Raw genomic sequence first — 23,135 nt, 5'->3', positions numbered from 1 at the left:
TACTGCCCTCTTGTGTTCAAAATCAGGTAGGCCTATTGTATCTACATAAAAATATACTAGGTTTGTGACGGTGAGAATATTTTACCACCGGTTAATCGACGTGTGACACCGCTGGGGGCTTTTGAATCGCCAACTTAAAAACGAAAGTAAAATATGTTCGTCCGCACTGACATTGATAGTGGTTGAGCGGGCGTTTCAAATGAATTCCTATGGAAGTAGGAATTAACTGAAAAACGTTCACTCTGTTCTGCTCGTTCCTCGCCGTGGATGCGCACCGTTATGAATGCCCGTGCAGCCATGAGCATTTTAGTTTCATTTTAAAATTAGCGCCTTTCGGGGGGTGGATTGCTTGAAATTATTTTACAAAAGCACAATGTTGTGTTTTATTGCGACTGTACACAAATATAAGTTAACACTTTGCAGTTTGAATGTCGTACTGTATAATGACGGAGTATATTTTTATGTGTCCACTGTTCAATCGCGCCCACGCCCCACACACACACGGTTTACTATCTTTGTGGGGACTCTCCATAGACTTAATGGTTTTTATACTGTACAAACTGTATATTCTATCTCCTCACACTAACCCTACCCCTAAACCTACCTATCCCAGAAAACTTTCTGCATTTTTACATTTCCAAAAAAACTCATTCTGTATGATTTATAAGCTTGTTTACCCATGGGGACCTGTATTTAGGTCCCCACTGTGACACGAGTCCCCATGAGTCTGTGTGCATTCAGGTTGAAGTCCCCACCGGGATAGAAAAACATGAACACACACACACACACACACACACACACACACACACACACACACACACACACACACACACACACACACACACACACACACACACACACACACACACACACACACACACACACATTCCAGCATTGCAATCTTGACATCGCAGCCTGTTCATTATAGCCTTAATAAAATATAATAATAAAATAGTTAACCTAACATATAAAAATTACACTGCTCTAAATAGTCAGTAGTACCATCCGTACATTCTCAGTAAGCACCGCTCCACTGTGATGTTTCAAGCACATTTTTGCGCGTGTGAAGAGGATGATTTTTTCCGTCGATATTGGAACACGAGTAAAGAACAAAGCCTATAATAAAGAATAGTTTAGCATCCAAATACTTCGCACATGTTGAAACATTTTGATTCTAATGAGAGGGTTACGTGAGCCCAACACTGCTTACTTTCATTTTTATTTTTACATTAAATTTAAAGGAATTGTTGTGGAATATTTTGAGTGTATCATAAAATCAGAATAAGGTAAGTCAAGTAATATTTTCTGTCTTATATATATATATATATATATATATAAATATAGCTGCGAGCAGCGATGAAGGGCCAAAGCTGGCGGTACCGCCACCCCGGTGCCTTTAGGTAACTAAAGGCACCAGGGTTGTGGTGCCACCGGCTTGGGCCCGTAATCGCTGCTCGCAGCTATATTTAGGGCCCAAGCCCTGAAAGGGCGAAGGCCCTATTGTTTTCGGTAGGATTATTATTATTATTATTATTATTATTATTTTGTCAACCTTTCGGGCACTTTTGGGGCCCTTAACATGCTCGAAAACTCTTGAAATTTTGCACACACGTCAGAACCTGCGGCCTTCAGGGCCGGACTGAAGCTGGTACCCGGGCGTGGCACGGGGGCTCGACAGCGCCCCCTGGAATGGTGTCTGAAAACTTGGTCCATAAATCAAACACGCTTGCATGTAATAATATGAAACTCAGTACACATATAGATCTCATCGGGCCGAACAACTTTCGTGCTCTAAGTTTTACACCAGCCCAACAGGAAGTCGGTTATTATACGTTGTTTGGAAAACGCATACAATGGAATGTGAAATACTCCTCCTAGGGAATTCATCCGATCGCCACCAAACTCGGTGTGAATGAAGTCAAGACATTGAGGATGCTAAATTGCGAACGGATTTTTTATATCTCGAACGGTTTGGCCGTGGCGAGGAAACGAATTTATGGCGAATAATGGGACACAGGAAGTGTGTTATAACTTCTGCATACATTAACTGATCTTGATGAAACTTCAGCAATGTGTTCGTGGTAAAAGGCCGATCAGATGGATGTAATTATTGTGAGTCAAAGTTATAGCGCCACCAACTGGCAGCAGGAAGTTTGTCACTTTCAAAATGCTTTGAAATCACCCTCTTAGTTTTACCCGATTTGCTTCAAACTTTATGTGTATAATGTAGATACACGGCAGATGTAGACCTGTGAAAGGATTATTGATATCTTAGATACTGTTGCCGTGGCAACGCATCAAACTTTAATGTTCTTTTCGGATGCGTTTGAGACTCTTAGCATGCTTGAAATTGCATGAAACTCGACAGACACATAACACTTATTAGCCAGTAGACATGTGAAAAGTTTCAGAAACGGGCGTGGCAGGGGGGCTCAACAGCGCCCCCTTGAACGGGGTCTGAAAACTTGGTCCATATATCAAACACGCTTGCATGAATTAATATGAAACTCGGTACACATATAGATGTCATCGGGCCGAACAACTTTCCCTCTGTCAAGTTTCACGCCAGCCCAACAGGAAGTCGGCTATTATGGGTTGTTTGGAAAACGCTTGCTGTGGAATGTGATGTACTCCTCCTAGAGAATTCATTCAATCACCTCCAAACTCAGTCAGCATGTAGTCAAGACTTTGAGGATGCTAAATTGCGGACGGATTTTTGATATCTCGAACGGTTTGGCCGTGGCGAGGAATCGAATTTATGGCGAGAAAAGAGAAACACGAAGTGGAATAACTTCTGCATACATTAACTGATCTTGATGAAACTTCAGCAGTGTGTTCGTGGTAAGAGGCCGATCAGATGGATGTAGCTATTGTGAGTCAAAGTTATAGCGCCACCAACTGGCAGCAGGAAGTGTGTCACTTTCAACATGCTTTTGACAAAAGTGGGGGGGTTAGTTTTAACTACAGTAAAAAAAAAAATGTTTGTATATTGTTCTCATCAAGCCGGACAACTTTCTAATTTACATTCATTAGCTCCAGCCATCAGGAAGTCAGATATTTTGGTCTGAATGTGGATTTTTTTTGCTAAATCAGCCTCTGAATTTTTAGCCACTCCTCTTAAACTATTTATTTTATTCCCACCAAACTTTTTCAACATGATGAAAATACATTAAATATGCTAAATTGTGAATGGATAATAAATATCTTAAACGGTTTTGCTATGGCGAGGGATTAAAGTAATGTCCAAAAAGGAAACACTAAAAATCTTCTAAAAATGTAATTATATACCATTTATTTCTATATAAAAGTATACAAATATCACAACTAAACCCATTTTATTCTGTTTTTGCAATTCAAGAAGAATGAAAAAGTTAAAAACAGGCTATTTAGTGCTATTTGGTTAAACAAAAAAGCAAACATAGGGCTATACTGCCCTCTTGTGTCCAAAAGGACATCAAAATAGTATATAAAACTTTTTACCAGGTAGGCCAATATTGTATTTAAATATACATTTATTAGGTATGTGTCTGAGGATATTTTCCCACCGGTTAATCGACGTGTAACACCGCTGGGGGCTTTTGAATTGCCAACTTAAAAACGAAAGTAAAATATGTTAGTCCGCACTGACATTGATAGTGGTTGAGCGAGCGTTTCAAATGAATTCCTATAGAAGTAGGAATTAACTGAAAAATGTTCACTCTGTTCTGCTCGTTCCTCACCGTGGATGCACACCGTTTTAAATCGCTAATATGAGCATTTTAGTTTAATTTTAAAATTAGCACCTTTTGGGGGGAGGATTGCTTGAAATTATTTTACAAAAGCACAATGTTGTGTTTTATTGCGACTGTACACAAATATAAGTTAACACTTTGCAGTTTGAATGTCGTCCTGTATAATGACGGAGTATGTTTTTTTTTTTCAATCGCACCCACGCCACACACACACACACACACACACACACACACACACACACACACACACACACACACACACACACACACACACACACACACACACACACACGGTTTACTATCTTTGTTGGGACTCTCCATAGACTTAATGGTTTTATACTGTACAAACTGTATATTCTATCTCCTCACACTAACCCTACCCCTAAACCTACCTATCACAGAAAACTTTCTGCATTTTTACATTTCCAAAAAAACTCATTCTGTATGATTTATAAGCTTGTTTACCCATGGGGACCTCTATTTAGGTCCCCACTGTGACACGAGTCCCCATGAGTCAGTGTGCATTCAGGTTGAAGTCCCCACCGGGATAGAAAAACATGAACACACACACACACACACACACACACACACACACACACACACACACACACACACACACACACATTCCAGCATTGTAATCTTGACATCGCAGCCTGTTCATTATAGCCTTCATAAAATATAATAATAAAATAGTCAACCTAACATATAAAAATTACACTGCTCTAAATAGTCAGTAGTACAATTCATACATTCACAGTAAGCACCGCTCCACTGTGATGTTTCCAAGCACATTTTTGCGCTTGTGAAGAGGATGATTTTTTCCATCGATATTGGAACATGAGTGAAGAACAAAGCCTATAATAAAGAATAGTTTAGCATCCAAATACATCGCAAATGTTGAAACAAGAGGGTTACGTGAGCCCAACACTGCTTTCTTTCATTTTTATTTTTACATTAAATTTAAAGGATTTGTTGTGGAATATTTTGAGTGTATCATAAAATCAGAATAAGGTAAGTCAAGTAATATTTTTGGTCTTTTATATATATATATATATATAAATATAGCTGCGAGCAGTGATGAAGGGCCAAAGCCGGCAGTACCGCCACCCCGGTGCCTTTAGGTAACTAAAGGCACCGGGGTTGCGGTGCCACCGGCTTGGGCCCGTAATCGCTGCTCGCAGCTATATTTAGGGCCCAAGCCCTGAAAGGGCTACCAGCTTCAGCCCGGTGCCTTTAGTTACCTAAAGGCACCGGGGTGGCGGTACTGCCGGCTTTGGCCCTTCATCACTGCTCGCAGCTATATTTAGGGCCCAAGCCCTGAAAGGGCGAAGGCCCTATTGTTTTCGGTAGGATTATTTATTATTATTATTATTATTATTATTATTTTTCTGTCAACCTTTCGGGCACTTTTGAGACCCTTAACATGCTCGAAAACTCTTGAAACTTTGCACACGGGTCAGAACCCGCGGCCATCAGGGCCGGGCTGAAGCTGGTACCCGGGCGTGGCAGGGGGGCTCGACAGCGCCCCCTTGAACGGGGTCCGAAAACTTGGTCCATAAATCAGACACGCTTGCATGTAATAATATGAAACTCGGTACACATATAGATCTCATCGCGCCGAACAACTTTCGTACTTTTACTTTTTACGCCAGCCCAACAGGAAGTCAGCTATTATGGGTTGTTTTGAAACGCATGCTGTGGAATTTAATGTACTCCTCCTAGAGAATTCATCCAATCGCCTCCAAACTCGGTCAGCATGAAGTCAAGACATTGAGGATGCTAAATTGCGGACGGATTTTTGATATCTCGAACGGTTTGGCCGTGGCAAGGAAACGAATTTATGGCGAATAAGGGACACAGGAAGTGTGTTATAACTTCAGCATACATTATCTGATCTTGATGAAACTTCAGCAGTGTGTCTGTTGTAAGAGGCCGAACACAAGGATGTGACTATTGTGAGTCAAAGTTATAGCGCCACCAACTGGCAGCAGGAAGTGTGTCACTTTCAAAATGCTTTGAAATCACTCTCTTATTTTTACCTGATTTGCTTCAAACTTTATGTGTATGATGTAGACACACGGCAGATGTAGACCTGTGAAAGGATTATTGATATCTTAGATACTGTTGCCATGGCAACGCATCAAACTTTAATATTCTTTTTTGATGCTTTTGAGACTCTTAACATACTTGAAATTGCATGAAACTCGACAGACACATCACACTTATTATCCAGTAGACATGGGCAAAGTTTCAGAAACGGGCGTGGTGAGGGGCTCAGTAGCGCCACCTTTAGTCAAAAATGGGGGCTTAGTTTTACCTAGAATCACAAAACTTGGTATGTATATTGTTCTTATCGAGCCGGACAACTTTCTAATTTACACTTATTAGCTCAAAGCAACAGAAAGTCAGATATTTTGGTTTGAATGTGATTTTTTTGAGAATTTTCTCTCTCTCTCTGTCTCTGAGTGTGTGAGGGGTGGGGGTGATTTGTCAGTTGAGTGAGATTTTCTTTTTCATTTTTATTTCAGGGTTTCTGGGGCTTTTGGGTCCCTAAACGTGCTCGAAAACTCTTGAAACTTTGCACACAGGTCAGAACCCGCGGCCATCAGGGCGGGGCTGAATCTGGTAGCCGGGCGTGGCAGGGGGGGCTCAACAGCGCCCCCTTGAACGGGGTTCTAAAACTTGGTCCATATATCAAACACGCTTGCATGAATTAATTTGAAACTCGGTACACATATAGATCTCATCGGGCCGAACAACTTTCGTGCTCTAAGTTTTACGCCAGCCCAACAGGAAGTCGGCTATTTAGGGTTGTTTTGAAACGCTTGCTGTGGAATTGAATGTACTCCTCCTAGGAAATACATCGATTCGCCTCCAAACTCGGTCAGCGTGAAGTCAAGACATTGAGGATGCTAAATTGCGGACGGATTTTTGATATCTCGAACGGTTTGGCTGTGGCGAGGAAACGAATTAATGGCGAGAAAAGAGAAACACGAAGTGTTATATAACTAATGCATACATTAACTGATCTTGATGAAACTTCAGCAGTTTGTTCATGGTAAGAGGCCGATCAGATGGATGTAACTATTGTGTGTCAAAGTTAAAGCGCCACCAACTGGCAGCAGGAAATGTGTCACTTTCAAAATGCTTTTGACAAAAGTGGGGGGGGTCGTTTTACCTACAGTAGCACAACTCAGTACGTATGTTGATCTCATCGACCCGGACAACTTTCTAATTTAAAGTCATTAGCTCCGACCATCAGGAAGTCAGATATTTTGGTTTGAATGTGGATTTTTTGCAAAATCAGCCTCCAAAAGGCACTAAAAGCCTCAAATCTTCTAAAAATTTAATTTTATACCATTTATTTCTATATAAAAGTATACAAATATCACAACTAAACCCATTTTATTCTGATTTTAAAAAGAATTTTATTCTAATTTTATTCTAAATTTTAAAACAGTAAAGTAAAAAAAAAATTCAAGTCATACATAGGGCTATACTGCCCTCTTGTGTCCAAAAGGACATCAAAATAATATATAAAACTTTTTACCAGCTAGGCCAATAATGTATTTAAATATACATTTATTAGGTATGTGTCTGAGGATTTTCCCACCGGTTAATCGACGTGTGTGACACGAGCGGGTGCTTTTAAATCGCTAATATAAAAGTGAAAGAAAAATACGGACGTCCGCACGGACATTTATAATGGTGCACACACAAATCACACACACGTTGGAAAGAATTATGCTTTTAAACAACACTAAACCGCCATTAGATGTCGCCAAGTGACCGTCTTAATGAGCGAGTCATTGATTCATTCGTTCAAACGATTCGTAATCCATAAACATATACAGATCCATAAACATGGATCCATAAACATCCAATCCATAAACATAAACAGATGTTTATGGATTGATCATTCAATCTTTGAGTCAACCAATTCGTTCAAAATGCTGAATCATTCAGTTATGAGAAAACACGTTCCTGTGAGATGCGTTCTTCTGTGATCTTTGTTTAACTATTTTCGCTGCTGAAACAGAACAAAAACAGTCAATATTGTATCTAAAATGTAAATGACTTCATTTTAACTGTTAATATCCTGTTGTATGAAATCAATGTCACAGTTTCAATTGTGATTGTATTCAGGAAAAGTTAGGTACGGAGAGCGAGCGATTTCAACGAAATCAGAACTAAACCCATTTTATTCTTTTATTATTATTATTATTCAATTTAAGAATTATGTTTGAGTTTAAAAAAAGCCAGAATGTTTTAGTCCAAAAAATAAATAAATCATGCCATGGATTGCTTGAAATTAAATTTTTTTATTATATTTATTTTTTCGTTTTGGCTTTGTTTATAGTTTATTTTTTATTTTTTATTCTTGTTCCGTTCTGAATATCATTACATTTAAAGGATTTGTTGTGGAATATTTTGAGTGTATCATAAAATCAGAATATTCTCTCGATTTAGTGATCCCCTACTTATTATTTTATTTTATTTTTTTCTTTGTTCTAATCAGGTCAGGCAAGTAAAATTATCTGTGTCTTGTCCCTTAAATTTATTTATATATATATATGTATGTGTGTGTGTGTGTGTGTGTGTATATATATATATAAACATAAATATAGCTGCGAGCAGCGATGGAGGGCCAAAGCCGGCGGTACCGCCACCCTGGCACCAGGATTGCGGTGCCACCGGCTTGGGCCCGTAATCGCTGCTCGCAGCTATATTTATTATTATTATTATTATTTTGTCAACCTTTCGGGCACTTTTGGCGCCCTTAACATGCTCGAAAACTCTTGAAATTTTGCACACAGGTCAGAACCCGCGGCCATCAGGGCCGGGCTGAAGCTGGTACCCGGGCGTGGCAGGGGGCCTCGACAGCGCCCCCTGGAACGGGATCCGAACACTTGTCCATAAATCAGACACGCTTGCATGTAATAATATGAAACTCGGTACACATATAGACCTCATCAGGCCGAACAACTTTCGTGCTCTAAGTTTTACGCCAGACCAACAGGAAGTCGGCTATTATAGGTTGTTTGGAAACGCATGCTGTGGAACTTGATGTACTCCTCCTAGGAAATTCATCCATTCGCCTCCAAACTCGGTCGGCATGAAGTCAAGACATTGAGGATGCTAAATTGCGGACGGATTTTTGATATCTCGAACGGTTTGGCCGTGGCAAGGAAACAAATTTATGGCGAATAATTCAATCAGGAAGTGTGTTATAACTTCTGCATACATTAACTGATCTTGATGAAACTTCAGCAGTGTGTGTTAGTTGTAAGAGGCCGATCACATGGATGTGACATTTGTGAGTCAAAGTTATAGCGCCACCAACTGGCAACAGGAAGTGTGTCACTTTCAAAATGCTTTGAAATCACCCTCTTATTTTTACCCGATTTGCTTCAAACTTTATGTGTATAATGTAAACACACGGCAGATGTAGACCTGTGAAAGGATTATTGATATCTTAGATACTGTTGCCGTGGCAACGCATCAAACTTTAATATTCTTTTCGGATGCTTTTGAGACTCTTCACATGCTTGAAAATGCATGAAACTCGACAGACACATCACATTTATTATCCAGTAGACATGTGCAAAGTTTCAGAAACGGGCGTGGTGAAATGGCTCAGTAGCGCCACCTTTAGTCAAAAGTGGGGGGGTTAGTTTTATCAACAGCAACAAAACTTGGTATGTGTATTGTTCTCATCAAGACGGACAACTTTCTAATTTACAGGAACTAGCTCGGACCAAGAGGAAGAGAGATATTTTGGTTTGAATGTGGATTTTCTGGAGAATTTTCTCTCCCTCTCTCTGTCTCTCTGTGTGTGTGAGGGGAGGGGGGGATTTGACTATTGCTTTTATATTGTTAATCAAGGTTTCAGGGGCTTTTGGGGTCCTTAACGTGCTCAAAAACTCTTGAAACTTTGCACACAAGTCAGAACCCCTTGGCATCAGGGCCGGGCTGAAGCTGGTACCCGGGCGTGGCAGGGGGGCTCAACAGCGCCCCCTTGGTCTGAAAACTTGGTCCATAGATCAAACACGCTTGCATGAATTAATATGAAACTCGGTACACATATAGATCTCATCGGGCCGAACAACTTTTCCCCGGTCAAGTTTTATGCCAGCCCAACAGGAAGTCGGCTATTATGGGTTGTTTGGAAAACGCTTGCTGTGGAATGCGAAGTACTCCTCCTAGAGAATTCATCCAATCCCCACCAAACTCGGTGTGCATGAAGTCAAGTCATTGAGGATGCTAAATTGCGGAAGGATTTTTGATATCTCGAACGGTTTGGCCGTGGCGAGGAAACGAATTTATGGCGAGAAAAGAGAAACACGAAGCGGTTTAACTTCTGCATACATTAACTGATTTCGATGAAACTTCACCAGTGTGTTCGTGGTAAGAGGCCGATCAGATGGATGTAACTATTGTGAGTCAAAGTTATAGCACCACCAACTGGCAGCAGGAAGTGTGTCACTTTCAAAATGCTTTGAAATCACCCTCTTATTTTTACCCGATTTGCTTAAAAATATATGTGTATAATGTAGACACACGGCAGATGTAGAACTGTGAAAGGATTATTGATATCTTAGATACTGTTGCCGTGGCAACGCATTAAACTTTAATATTCTTTTCGGATGCTTTTGAGACTCTTCACATGCTTGAAAATGCATGAAACTCGATAGACACATCACATTTATTATCCAGTAGACATGTGCAAAGTTTCAGAAAAGGGGCGTGGTGGAATGGCTCAGTAGCGCCACCATTAGTCAAAAATGGGGGCTTAGTTTTTCCTAGAATCACAAAACTTGGGACGTATATTGTTCTCATCAAGCCGGACAACTTTCTAATTCATAGTCATTAGCTCAGACCAACAGGGAGTCAGATATTTTTGTTTGAATGTGGATTTTCTGCAGAATTTTCTCTCTCTGTGTGTCTGTGGGGGGGGGGGGGGGGGATTTGTCTATTCCATTTAATCTTTGTTTTTCAAGTTTTCAGGGGCTTTTGGGGTCCTTAACGTGCTCAAAAACTCTTGAAACTTTTCACACAGGTCAGAACCCATGGTCATCAGGGCCGGGCTGAAGCTGGTACCCGGGCGTGGCAGGGGGGCTCAATAACGCCCCCTTGAAAACGGTCTGAAAACTTGGTCCATATATCAAACACGCTTGCATGAATTAATATGAAACTCGGTACACATATGGATCTCATCAGGCCGAACAACTTCCACACTCTAAGTTATTAACTCCGCCCAACAGGAAGTCGGCTATTATGGGTTGTTTGAAAAATGCATGCTGTGGAATTTGATGTACTCCTCCTAGAGAATTCATCCACTCGCCTCCAAACTCGGTCAGCATGAAGTCAAGACATTGAGGATGCTAAATTGCGGACGGATTTTTGATATCTTGAACAGTTTGGCCGTGGCGAGGAAACGAATTTATGGCGAGAAAAGATAAAAACAAAGTGTTATAACTTCTGCATACATTAACTGATCTTGATGAAACTTCAGCAGTGTGTTCGTGGTAAGAGGCCGATCACATGTATGTAACTATTGTGAGTAAAAGTTATAGCGCCACCAACTGGCAGCAGGAAGTGTGTCACTTTCTAAATGCTTTTGACAAAAGTGTAGGGGTTAATTTTATGTACAGTCACAAAAATCAGTACACATATTGGTCTCATCGAGCCGGACAATTTTCTAATTTACAGTAATTAGCTCAGAGTAACAGGAAGTCAGATATTTTGGTTTGAATGTGGATTTCTTTGCAAAATCAGCCTCTGTATTTTTACCCACTCCTCTTAAGTGGTTTATTTTATTCCCACAAAACTTTTTCAACATGATGAAAATACATTAAAGATGCTAAATTGTAAACAGATAATAAATATCTCAAACGGTTTTGCTATGGCGAGGGATTAAAGTAATGTCAAAAAAGGAAACACTAAAAACCTCCTATCTTCTAAAAATGTAATTATACCATTTATTTCTATATAAAATTATACAAATATCAGAACTAAACCCATTTTATTCTTTTTTTCCAATTTAATAATTGTTTATTTATTTTGTTACATATATATAATGTATATATATATTTTTTGTTACATTTATTATATATATATAAATATAGCTGCGAGCAGCGATGGAGGGCCCAAGCCGGTGACACCGCCCCCCTGGTGGCTTTAGTGTAACTAAAGGCACCAGGGTGGCGGTGCCACCGGCTTGGGCCCGCAATCGCTGCTCGCAGCTATATTTTTCATTGTATACATGTAATTACGTATTTGAGGAGGCTATCCCATTTGTTTTTCTTTTTATGGGGGAGGGTGATTTTACTGATTCTTGCTTATTCACTCTAAAAAATGCTGGGTTGTTTCAACCCATGTTTGGGTCAAATATGGACAAACCAAACTGTTGGGTTTAAAATTTTAAACCCAACAGGTTTAACCCTAAGTATTAAACTTACTGTATAACTGGTGGCCCGAATAGTGTATCCAAAAAATCCACATTCAAACCAAAATATCTGACTTCCTGTTCCTCAGAGCTAATGACTGTAAATTAGAAAGTTGTCCGGCTCGATGAGATCAATATACATACTGATTTTTGTAACTGTTGGTAAAACTAACCCCCCCACTTTTGTCAAAAGCATGTTGAAAGTGACACACTTCCTGCTGTCAGTTGGTGGCGCTATAACTTTGACTCACAATAGTTACATCCATCTGATCGGCCTCTTACCACGAACACACTGCTGAAGTTTCATCAAGATCAGTTAATGTGTGCAGAAGTTATAACACTTCGTGTCTCTCTTTTCTCGCCATAAATTCGTTTCCTCGCCACGGCCAAACCGTTCGAGATATCAAAAATCCGTCCGCAATTTAGCATCCTCAATGTCTTGACTTCATGCACTCCGAGTTTGGTGGGGATGGGATAAATTCTCTAGGAGGAGTAGTTCACATTCCACAGCAAGCGTTTTCCAAACAACCCATAATAGCCGACTTCCTGTTGGGCTGGCGTGAAACTTGACAGAGGGAAAGTTGTTCAACCCGATGAGATCTATATGTGTACCGAGTTTCATATTAATTCATGCAAGCGTGTTTGATATATGGACCAAGTTTTCAGACCCCGTTCAAGGGGGCGCTGTTGAGCCCCCTCACCACGCCCGTTTCTGAAACTTTTCACATGTCTACTGGCTAATAAGTGTTATGTGTCTGTCGAGTTTCATCCAATTTCAAGCTTGCTAAGAGTCTCAAATGCATCCGAAAAGAACATTAAAGTTTGATGCGTTGCCACGGCAACAGTATCTAAGATATCAATAATCCTTTCACAGGTCTACTGTCGTGTGTCTACATTATACATATAAAGTTTGAAGCAAATCGGGTAAAAATAAGAGGGTGATTTCAAAGCATTTTGAAAGTGACACACTTCCTGCTGCCAGTTGGTGGCGCTATAACTTTGACTCACAATTGTCACATCCTTGTGATCGGCCTTTTACCACGAACACACTGCTGATGTTTTATCAAGATCAGTCAATGTATGCAGAAGTTATAACACCCTTCCTGTTTCTCTTTTCTCGCCATAAATTCGTTTCCTCGCCACGGCCAAACCGTTTGAGATATCAAAAATCCGTCCGCAATTTAGCATCCTCAATGTCTTGTCTTCATGCACACCGAGTTTGGTTGCGATTGGACAAATTTTTCGTATTTCAAATTCCAGAGGATGCGTTTTTCAAACAACCCATAATAGTTGACTTCCTGTTGGGCTTATGTAAAACTTTTGTAAAACTTAGAATTTGAAATACAAGTTTTCGGACACCATTCCAGGGGGCGCTGTCGAGCCCCCCTGCCACGCCCGGGTACCAGCTTCAGTCCGGCCCTGATGGCCGCGGGTTCTGACGTGTGTGCAAAATTTCAAGAGTTTTTGAGCATATTAAGGGCCCCAAAAGTGGCAAAAAGGCAAAAATAATAATAATAATAATAAAAAAAAAAAAAAATCCTACCGAAAACAATAGGGCCTTCGCCCTTTCAGGGCTTGGGCCCTAATAATAATCCTAACGAAAACAATAGGGCCTTAGCCCTTTCAGGGCTTGGGCCCTAATAATAATCCTAACGAAAACAATAGGGCCTTCGCCCTTTCAGGGCTTGGGCCCTAATAATCCTAACGAAAACAATAGGGCCTTCGCCCTTTCAGGGCTTGGGCCCTAATAAATTGAAATGTAGAAATGAATATGGGCAAATACAATCGCTTATGAGCAGTTGTTAGCATGGATAGCATGACAAGACATGACATGTTCCTTTCAGTTCCTTATTTGCAAGTAAATTATAAAGTTTAAGATACTGTTGAAACCTGCACAAAGGATCAACGGTTTTGGCACCTGTTCAAAATGCAGGGGTGTACACAAAGTTCCTAATGTGCTCATGGGATTGTTTGCATTAAAGGGCCTCTATTATGCTTTTTCTGTAAAAGGTCTGCAAAGTGTTAAAGATCAAAGTGCACAACAGATAAAATTGTCTCCTGAAAGATAGAAATGATTCTGGACTGCCGAAACGAGTCGCAAGCAATTCCAGTCTCACTTCTTGTTACACACCCATGTAAAACAATGCAACAAATTCACATAAAGCCAGCCTAAGGTCTTCATTAGCTGGCCACGAACAACGTCTACTTTGACCCGCCCTCAAACACTAGTTTTAGCTGAGGCCTGGAAGAGTTTGGTTAGTGTTGTCGACATGTCAAGACGTTGTTTTCAGCGCTGCAAATCCATGCACTTCCAAAAAGAACGAGGGCCTTGAATTGATACAGAAATAAACAACAGATTACTGTTTGTATCACTGTGTATACAAGCGCTGAGGAAGCCTAGACAATTCTAATATAATGCAGACATCTCTGTGGTCCAGTGATGAGGTGTCTTCACGTCTTTCACTGTGCAGCAGAGACGGCAGCACGTATTAAAAATGCTCATTTCAGCCTCCATTTTTGTCGCTGCTTCATTAATACACCTTGTCATATTCTAGACAACATTACAACTAAAAAGCCTGTACATTGCATTCCAGGCCAGTAGCTGACTTCACTTTGTCAAGAAACATCCCACAAACATGTAATACGCATGCATGAACATTAGGGCTGTGTATTGGCAAGAATCTGGCGATACAATACGTACCACGATACATGGGCCACGATTCAATATATTGCAATATATTTCGATACTGTGCATAAGGCGATATATTGGGATTTTTTTTAAAGTAGGACTATAATTTTAGAAAAAGTAATATTTAAAAAAAGACATGATGTGCATAAAAGTCAAAGAAGTTTACTTTAGGTAAACAATTCAGTACACAGAAAATCAAACTGCCAGTTTGGGTGGTTCACATGTTCTTAGGCCAGCGACACACTGCTGCGTGGCGTTTCTGTTGCGTGTCAGCTGCGTGTCGTTTGCGTGGCGTTTTCCATGTCTTTGCACACCAGAAACGTGTCTGACGCGGCGCTGCTGCTACTAGGTGACATGATAAGCCTCATTGGTGATATATTTGACATATGGGGAGAGAGTTGTGGAAGGCCTATACTTCATGTTAAACATAAATGTATAGCAGCAAAGACAACGTCGGCAGTGTTGACGGCAAAATAGGCTATAGAATGTTTCGTTCTGTATTGACAGGTGCAGTATTTGAAAATCGATAATATTTTTTTAAATTACATTTATATTTGCACTTATGTCAAAACCTAGAGACTTTCAAACATCAAAATGACATTTATTAATATGTATTCGTGTCAAAATGGCATATAAACATCTTTTCCTATTATATTTTGCATGGAAATGCTTCCAACACGCTTGCGTGTCGCGTGAAAAATAGGCGTCGGTTCTATTTCTAGCATGCACGCGTTTTCCTGAGTGTCACGCAGGCAGTGTGCAAGCTCTAACCTGTTAACATGGGAGCCGAAATAAAAACGGACACGCCACGCAGCCAGTGTGTCGCCGGCCTTAGTGAGCAAATTTTTATATGCTCAAGTAGGCCATAATAAAAGAAAATACATAAAGCCCCTGTCACAATACATAACACATTATGTGCAATCAAAAATATTACCAGAGTATTTGATTTTTTCCCAGACACAATTTACAAACTGCATGGTTCCTGTCGATATCGGTAGTGCCCTTTACTCTGGAAACCAAAATGATTCCGCACTTCAGCACGGATTGATTCTACACTTCAGCCAGCTACATTGTTAGCGTCTAGCAAAAAGTTAGACTGTTAGGAGAGGACACTAGTGGTGCGTCTCAGCATAGCCATCTAGTGGTAGGGATTTAAACACAACATAAACATGAACCACTGTCTTACCATGAATATTTTTGCACGTAAGCTAAAAAAAAAACAAAAAAAAAACACATCGATATTGCGTTTTTGAAAATCGATACAGTATTGCAAAATAAAATATCGCGATACTCAAGTGTATCGATTTTTTCTTACACCCCTAATGAACATGCATTACTCATGTGCATGACATCACAGGTTTCAAAGTGCAAGGTTTTAAATGCTTTTGTGAAAACGGTTTTCAAAAGCTTGTGTTCTCAGGCCCACAAAATGCTATTCTTGTGTAAATAAAAGACCAAAACACATAAAAAGTTCTCATTTGAAAACAGTGTTGTCGTGTAAACATACCCTAATATTCCTACATTGAAAGGAAGAAGAGAATGGCCTTCTTCCAAATAGAACTATTCTTGTGCACTTGTAGGGACACGTAGGGTGTCCCATTCGTAATTTTAGGTTTCAGAAGGGTCCTCGCGAGAGCTCCACAGCAGACTTCAACCCGATAGTCAAAGCGGCATTTCGTTATGAATGTACCTATCTATTGATTATTTTTTTAGCACATCCCTTTCTAAATTTTGTATGATTTATGACAAAATAAATAAATAAATAATAATAATAATAATTTTAATAATTCCCCAATATAAACACATTTGTGTGAAGTAAATTTGTTCTTTTCTGGATTTTTTCCCCCTGGAAAACAAGATCAAAATACTAATTAAGATTTTTTTTTTTTTTTTTCGATGCAATAGATTCATAGATGTGGGGTTACTTTGAGGATATTCCTCTACTTTGATGTTTTGCCAACGAGGTTAGAATTTCATTGTCTTCAATGATACAGTATCAAACAATATGTAATTACATACTGCATCACACAAATGTGCTGCTGTAGTCATGTACCAGACATGGATGTGTCACATAAATAGGGTGATTAGATGGTGAGTAAAAAGCATTTATAAATGTGATGACTCAACCGTTGCAAAAACTGACATCATTTGTACTGAAGTATACATGTGATTTTACTGTAAATTTATGGTTTCTTCACTGATTTCAGTCTTTGCGCTTTATTGCAATTTACTATAAAATACATGATCAATATTCTGCTTCCTGTCACACTGCCACTTTTTCATTTTATCGCTCCTCTTCAGTTATTTTTACCTCTCTGTTAGGCAAATGGTACCGAAGGTTGAGAATGCCATGAGTTAAAACATATTTGCTGTTTGCTGTAATTCGTCAAGTACTTGCAATATTGTGTGTTGTTTAGCAGAGCAGTTATCCATATTGCGCAACTGTGACTCAAACTGTGCAACACGTCAAACCGGTTCTACATTCATAGAGGGAGCGGTAAGCCTTCTCAAACAATAAAAAGAGTCATCCCTAACAACACTACATTACAGAGTCATTTGTAAGCTTATGACATTCAGACCCTGAGCCTCATTCAAAGGTAAAGGTAAAAGTCTGGGAGTGGTTTGGGAAAACATGATCAAAGATAACTCACGCTCAGATTGCTCAGGAGTGAGAACCAGGACAGAAACTTGATCTGAATCAGAATGGTATGCTGAATCCGTCACGGTCAGTTTGAACTCATACACCCCAGGCATCAGGTTGGACACCCTTATCTGGTCCGACAAATCAGTTTTCTGTGGAGCAGTTGTTTAGAAACAGATAAGATGTTGGGTTTTATTCCTATTATGCCATAAAGCAACAGAGTCATAGGTGACAAAAATTAGCAAGTCTGTTGCTACTTGTCATCCGATCTAGGTCTTAAAGGCAAAACCACTGAGAACACATTGGGAAAGTGGCATTTCATTCCTAATTAAAGGGATAGTTCAGCCAAAAATAAAATTCTGTCACAATTTTGAAGAATGTTGGTAAGCAAACCGTTTTGGTTACATTTGACTTCAGTATGGACAAAATTTTGTTTATGTTCTAAAGAAGAAAGTAAGTCAAGTGTAAAACTACATGAGGGTGGGTAAATGACAGATTTTTTTTTGGTGAACTATCCATTTAAGATGACATAGAAACAATTCTTCAATAAGCTTTTAAATGAATCTTAGCATCATAACTGGAAATATAATTACACAACAACAACATTAATATCATAACATGTCTGATCATATTCTCATACTTCCATCTTGACAGATTCATCTCCACGGATGAGGCTCCATTCATAGTTTACGATCTCCCTATCATCCCAACTCTCAATGCCATTCAGCAACACCTCCTCATGAGGCTGGACCACCACATCTCGTCCAGCATTGGCAATGGGAGCTTTGTCCTTCTTATCTGAAGAAATTTCATATTATTGTTAAAATGACAATCACTCAGATTTCAATAAGAATGAAATTAATTTAATTGCACCTAGCTTGATTAAAGACAAATAATCCATCTTTTATAAATCCAAAAATAAAAAGATACCCCGAGGTACCAGGGATCTTCAGATCAGAACCCTCTAGAGAACTTCTAGGCACCCTTTCAAGTCACAAAATGAAACCCATCCTGCAAAAATTCTAAAGAAAGTCAAAAGTTCCTCCATGGTATCATAAATATGAAATACATCATGAGTTTTACTTTGAGGCCTTTTTAAAAGACACCAAGAGATTCTCCACAGGGTAACGCTACTGTGGCAGACTGAGGGGCCATTCACACATAACAGATTTTTGCTTTGTAAAACATGAGTGGAATGGGGGGGGGAAACGCAAGGTCTCAAGCAAGCGGCAACCTCCCCGTCTCTCTCTTGAAACCAACACGGAAGTGAGTTAAACTGCAATTCGTTGACTGGCCGCTTGAGGCTGATGTCAGAAGTGAGTCAAATCTGTATCTCCCCCATGTTAAAATACCAAATTTTACAGCAGAAAAAAACGTGTTTACAGCCTGGTGTCTGTATGTGGCTTTGGTCTATACAGCTAATTTTGCCCTTCATGACAACTGTGAGGGGGGTGAATTTTTTTATAACTCATCCGTTTAGTTGATTAATATTTAAAGTTCTGCATAATTAAGGGTGTGGCCACTTATGGCACTTATGGTTGTGCTGATGTCAATGCTAGCCGTTTCGTCTGTTTTTACTAGCCGTCTCAGTCTTCACCTCAGCAAGTGTTGCTGCTGAACTTGCCTTCTCTGCAGTGTTTTGTGCTTTTTTTCGGGATAATTTCATACAATTTAATACACCCATTACTTCGCCCACGGTTTAGGATTCCGTCGTTGTCGTTGAGTATCGTTCGAGAGAACAACAGCGCTGTATTTCAGTTGTTTTCCTCTGTGAACATGCACTAATGGATGTCTGACAATTTCGTTGCTTTTTGGAGTTTTCAGATTTAAAAACGTCAATAAAGGCTCGTTCGTTCTGCTCTCACGGAACAGATGGATTATAATATGCTTATGCCGTCAGATGAAATCATGCAGGCGTCGGCGCTTTCTCCGTTCATGCAATAAATGCACATCCTTGAATGAGCGCGGATTTTCTAGCGCATTTACTTGAACTTCATAGGCAATATATCTATGGTTTAACCCATTTGAGAGGCGGCCAAAATCAGAATTTAAAATGTAGCCTACTGAATAAGCTCTCTACGAACTTGACGAGCGCCGCGCTGACGGACCATAGACTATAAACAAGTAATAAAAACTCAGTGAGTGTTTTAGCGCAATTTTCTGACGTCATGGGATCACAACACTAAGAGATAGTAAATGTTTTTATGTTTTTTTTTTTGTTTTTTTTTTTGTGCGTTCCCGAGATTAGACCTTCCTTAACATAATGCCGAAAACCCGAAGTCTCTAGGTGGTCTGGTTGAGGAGGAGATAGAAGTGCAAGATTGGTGTGCACAGACAGAACAGAAATCATGAGTTAACAATCGCAATTTTGTCCGTAGGAAAATTGCGCTAAAAAGGAGTGACTGACATGTAACGTTATGCACATAAATCACTGTCACACACTCTCTCTCAGAGTAATATTAAGAGTTCCTGCATTATACATTTTCAACTAGCAGAATAGTACAGAATCACGATACACAGTCTCATTTGTAGCCGTGTATTTTAACTATTATAATATTTTGAAGGGCAAAAATAGGAACTTTTAATTGGCTTTACTGTCATCAACTGTCACTTTAGCACGAGGCCCTGTGCAGTCGCAGACTTGGTACTGTCAGTTGCATATAACGTTATAGAATTACTTCTCCAGCCTGCATAGAAATAAACATATATGCCCAGCCTGAACTAAAAACTCGATCACGTCGAGCTAGGTGATTTCAGATACAGCCAGGCTCCAGCTCACGCCCCGCCTCTGCCCATACGGGAGTGACGCAAGGCCAAGATGGCGACGGCCTTAACAGAATAAGAAGATATTTTAAAGAAGGTTGGTAATTAGTTGCTGGTCCCCATTGACTTCCATAGTATTTTTTTCCTACTATGGAAGTCAATGGGGTCCATCAGTCATTTGGTTACCGACTTTCTTCAAAATATCTTCTTTTGTGTTCAGCAGAAGAAAGAAAGTCATACAGGTTTGGAACAACATGAGGGTGAGTAAATGAGGACAGCATTTTCATTTTTGGGTGAACTATCCCTTTAATGACTTTTTTTTTTTTTTTGTGAACTATAACTTTAAGTATTTGTAGATGAATGCAATAAGCCCATTTAGGGCTATTTGCCTATTCAAAAAAAAAAAAAAAAAAGGGGGGGGTACACGAAATTTAAAATAAATAAATAAATAAAAATCAGAAAGATTCTTAGTGTTTGAAGGAGACCTCATGTTTATTATTATTATATTATTACTATTGTACTATTGTAACAAAACATAGGCTGAAAAAAATTAACTTCATTTTGTGTTAAAGTCGGCATGAAATAGAAGTTTCACATGAATTGCGACTTTAAGAACATTCTATTGATAACCACGGATTCATTTAAAAGGTTTCTATTTTAAAAACAAAAGAGAGAAACACAAACCCATTTTAAGAAAGCCTAAGATGATTTGCTTAGTTGGTGTCTTGGCCTTGTTTTTGGTATCTTTTTTTGCTGTAAATATGCTGTTGTTTGTTAGCTCAACTGTGTTGACATTAAGTTGTCTGTCTGAAATAAACTAAACTAAACTAAGATAAACTGGACATTTCACAACAGAATGAACCAGCTGAGACCAGACCAGTGTAAACCACCAAAACAGCTTGGCTGTTAGGCTTAATCATGGATGGTAATGTTTTATAATGAGCATAATAAAAATGTGAATGCATAGAATAAAGCTTACCAGTTTTGCGGACGTTCAGGTAATTTTCATAGACTGAATCCAGTATATAATTTGCAAACCCCTCCTTTTGAAAAAATCTGCAGACATATTTATGCTTGTATAGGCAGTTGAAGAGAAAGCAGCTGTGGTTGGACCCCTTCTCGTTTCCTTGCTCAGTGAGGGCCAAGTTGCATCTGGGATCCCTGCAGCACGCGACAGCGCACGCGACACTGTGCTCGACGCTCGGGTTCGCCAGGAAAACCGCCCCATCCTTGATCGACTCTTCCGTGTCCAAAACAAAGTTGTCCCGACCTTCCCTGAAAGCGTTTACACACTGTTGGTCTTCTGCAGACATCTCGCTCTGGGTTTCTCCGACATAAACACCCACAATAAAAAATAAGCACGCGAAAAGAAAACACCACGACCCCATTTCTGGTGGATTTAAAGTGATCCTGATATACTTGCGCATATATTCCTCAAAATCACTCCAATCCACTTCAGCTGTACTGTCAGCCGAATTGACTGGTAAAAATCGCTTATGGTTGTTTCTTGTCACTGGAATTTGTTTAAATTCACGGGTCTCCTGACGAAAGATGTCATGAGAAACCCATTCGTCTGATGTCTTCCTGCTTCAGCGCTCAGGTGTGTTGTTTTACCTGTGGGAAAATTAAGCACTGACGTAGTTTGTGGCTGTGTCTCAATCCCCTGTGAATGCCCTACATAGACAGCATTTTGGCTAGCAGGTGTTTTAACACTTCATTTCCTTTTTTAACTTAATACAAGTTAATTTTAAATTCTATCTATTCCTAAAAGTGGACTCTTTGTTTTTGGTCCAATAGTTGGTTCAAAATTGATCTCCGTCCACTTCAAAGTAGCCTAGTAGAGGTAAATCGTTTTCTTCACTTTACCCTTGTGTCTTTCACAATGAAAGATAGCCTTTGAGTTTCTGTATGTAACTAAAGCAGTGCTCAATGGTAACCACGTGAAACCAGTTAAAATTTATATTTGTCATGTCTGTTTGTTTGTCATTTCATTTACCAAACATGGACAAACTTTCTTAAAGGAATATTTTACAGAACTTAAAAATTCTGTTATATTTACTCACCACCACATTTACTCTGTTATATTTACTTATTTTCGTAAATGAAAACTGAAACTAAGACTAAAACTATTTATTTTCAAAAACATTTTCATAAACTGAAATAAAATAGAAATGTCAACATAAATGAAAAACTAAAACGAAACGGAAACAACAGTTACTGAAAAAATAACTGAAATAAAATAATAATTAGCAAAATTACATCCTGTAGCCTACTTGAAAATCAAGTTTTTCCATTGGACTGCGGTACTTTATTTTTCATTACAAGACAGATGTATGACTGTTGCGGCTCTTTTGCAGCCTTAAGAAGCCAAAATGGCCAAATAAGTAGGCCTATTTCCATCATGTCCGTATACAAAAACAGCTGTAGGCCTACCTTAATTCCAGGTACTGTAAGATAACCATCTCATGTGAAACTTAATAATCAACAAGATATCACACATAGGCTATTAGACAGAATGATATCTTCTGTCTAATAGCCTATGTGTGAAACTTAATAATCAACAAGATATCACACATAGGCTATTAGACAGAAGACCACACTGATGAGAAAAAAACAAATAGCATGTCTAGCGCACAAATAGACATACATTTGTCAGAGTAGAAGTAAACTAAATGTCATGAATACGAGTACAACTGTGAGTATATGATATTAAAATATACAATAGACAAAAGACAAAACACTGTAAAAAATTGCTGTAAAAAAACAGCCACATTTTGACAGTAACATGTTGTTTTCCATTAAAACGGCAATATGCCGTTGAAAAAATGCATTCTGGGTGATATATGTAATTTTCGAGAAAGT

The 23,135-nt window shown here is 39.3% G+C and overlaps 1 protein-coding gene across 2 annotated transcripts in view; it reads right to left on the bottom strand.

The window, feature by feature from the left end:
* Window positions 1-22,135, bottom strand: part of spint1b (serine peptidase inhibitor, Kunitz type 1 b) — a 65,455-nt gene extending 43,320 nt beyond the window's left edge. The window contains exons 1-4 of one of the 2 annotated variants that reach the window (XM_079898974.1): window positions 21,693-22,135; window positions 21,253-21,548; window positions 18,151-18,308; window positions 17,521-17,662 (exon numbers count right to left, since the gene is read on the bottom strand). In XM_079898974.1, coding sequence (XP_079755100.1) covers window positions 17,521-17,662; window positions 18,151-18,308; window positions 21,253-21,548; window positions 21,693-21,700 — 604 coding nt within the window. In that variant the 5' untranslated portion in view covers window positions 21,701-22,135. Of the gene's footprint in view, window positions 1-17,520; window positions 17,663-18,150; window positions 18,309-21,252 lie in introns of both variants that reach the window. The other variant, XM_079898973.1, reaches the window with a different exon arrangement.
* Window positions 22,136-23,135: the final 1,000 nt, after the last annotated feature.

The sequence above is a fragment of the Squalius cephalus genome, assembly GCF_949319135.1.
Source record: "Squalius cephalus genome assembly, contig: scaffold_37, whole genome shotgun sequence".
Taxonomy (NCBI): Eukaryota; Metazoa; Chordata; class Actinopteri; order Cypriniformes; family Leuciscidae; genus Squalius; species Squalius cephalus.
This window is presented reverse-complemented; position numbering and strand designations above follow the sequence as displayed.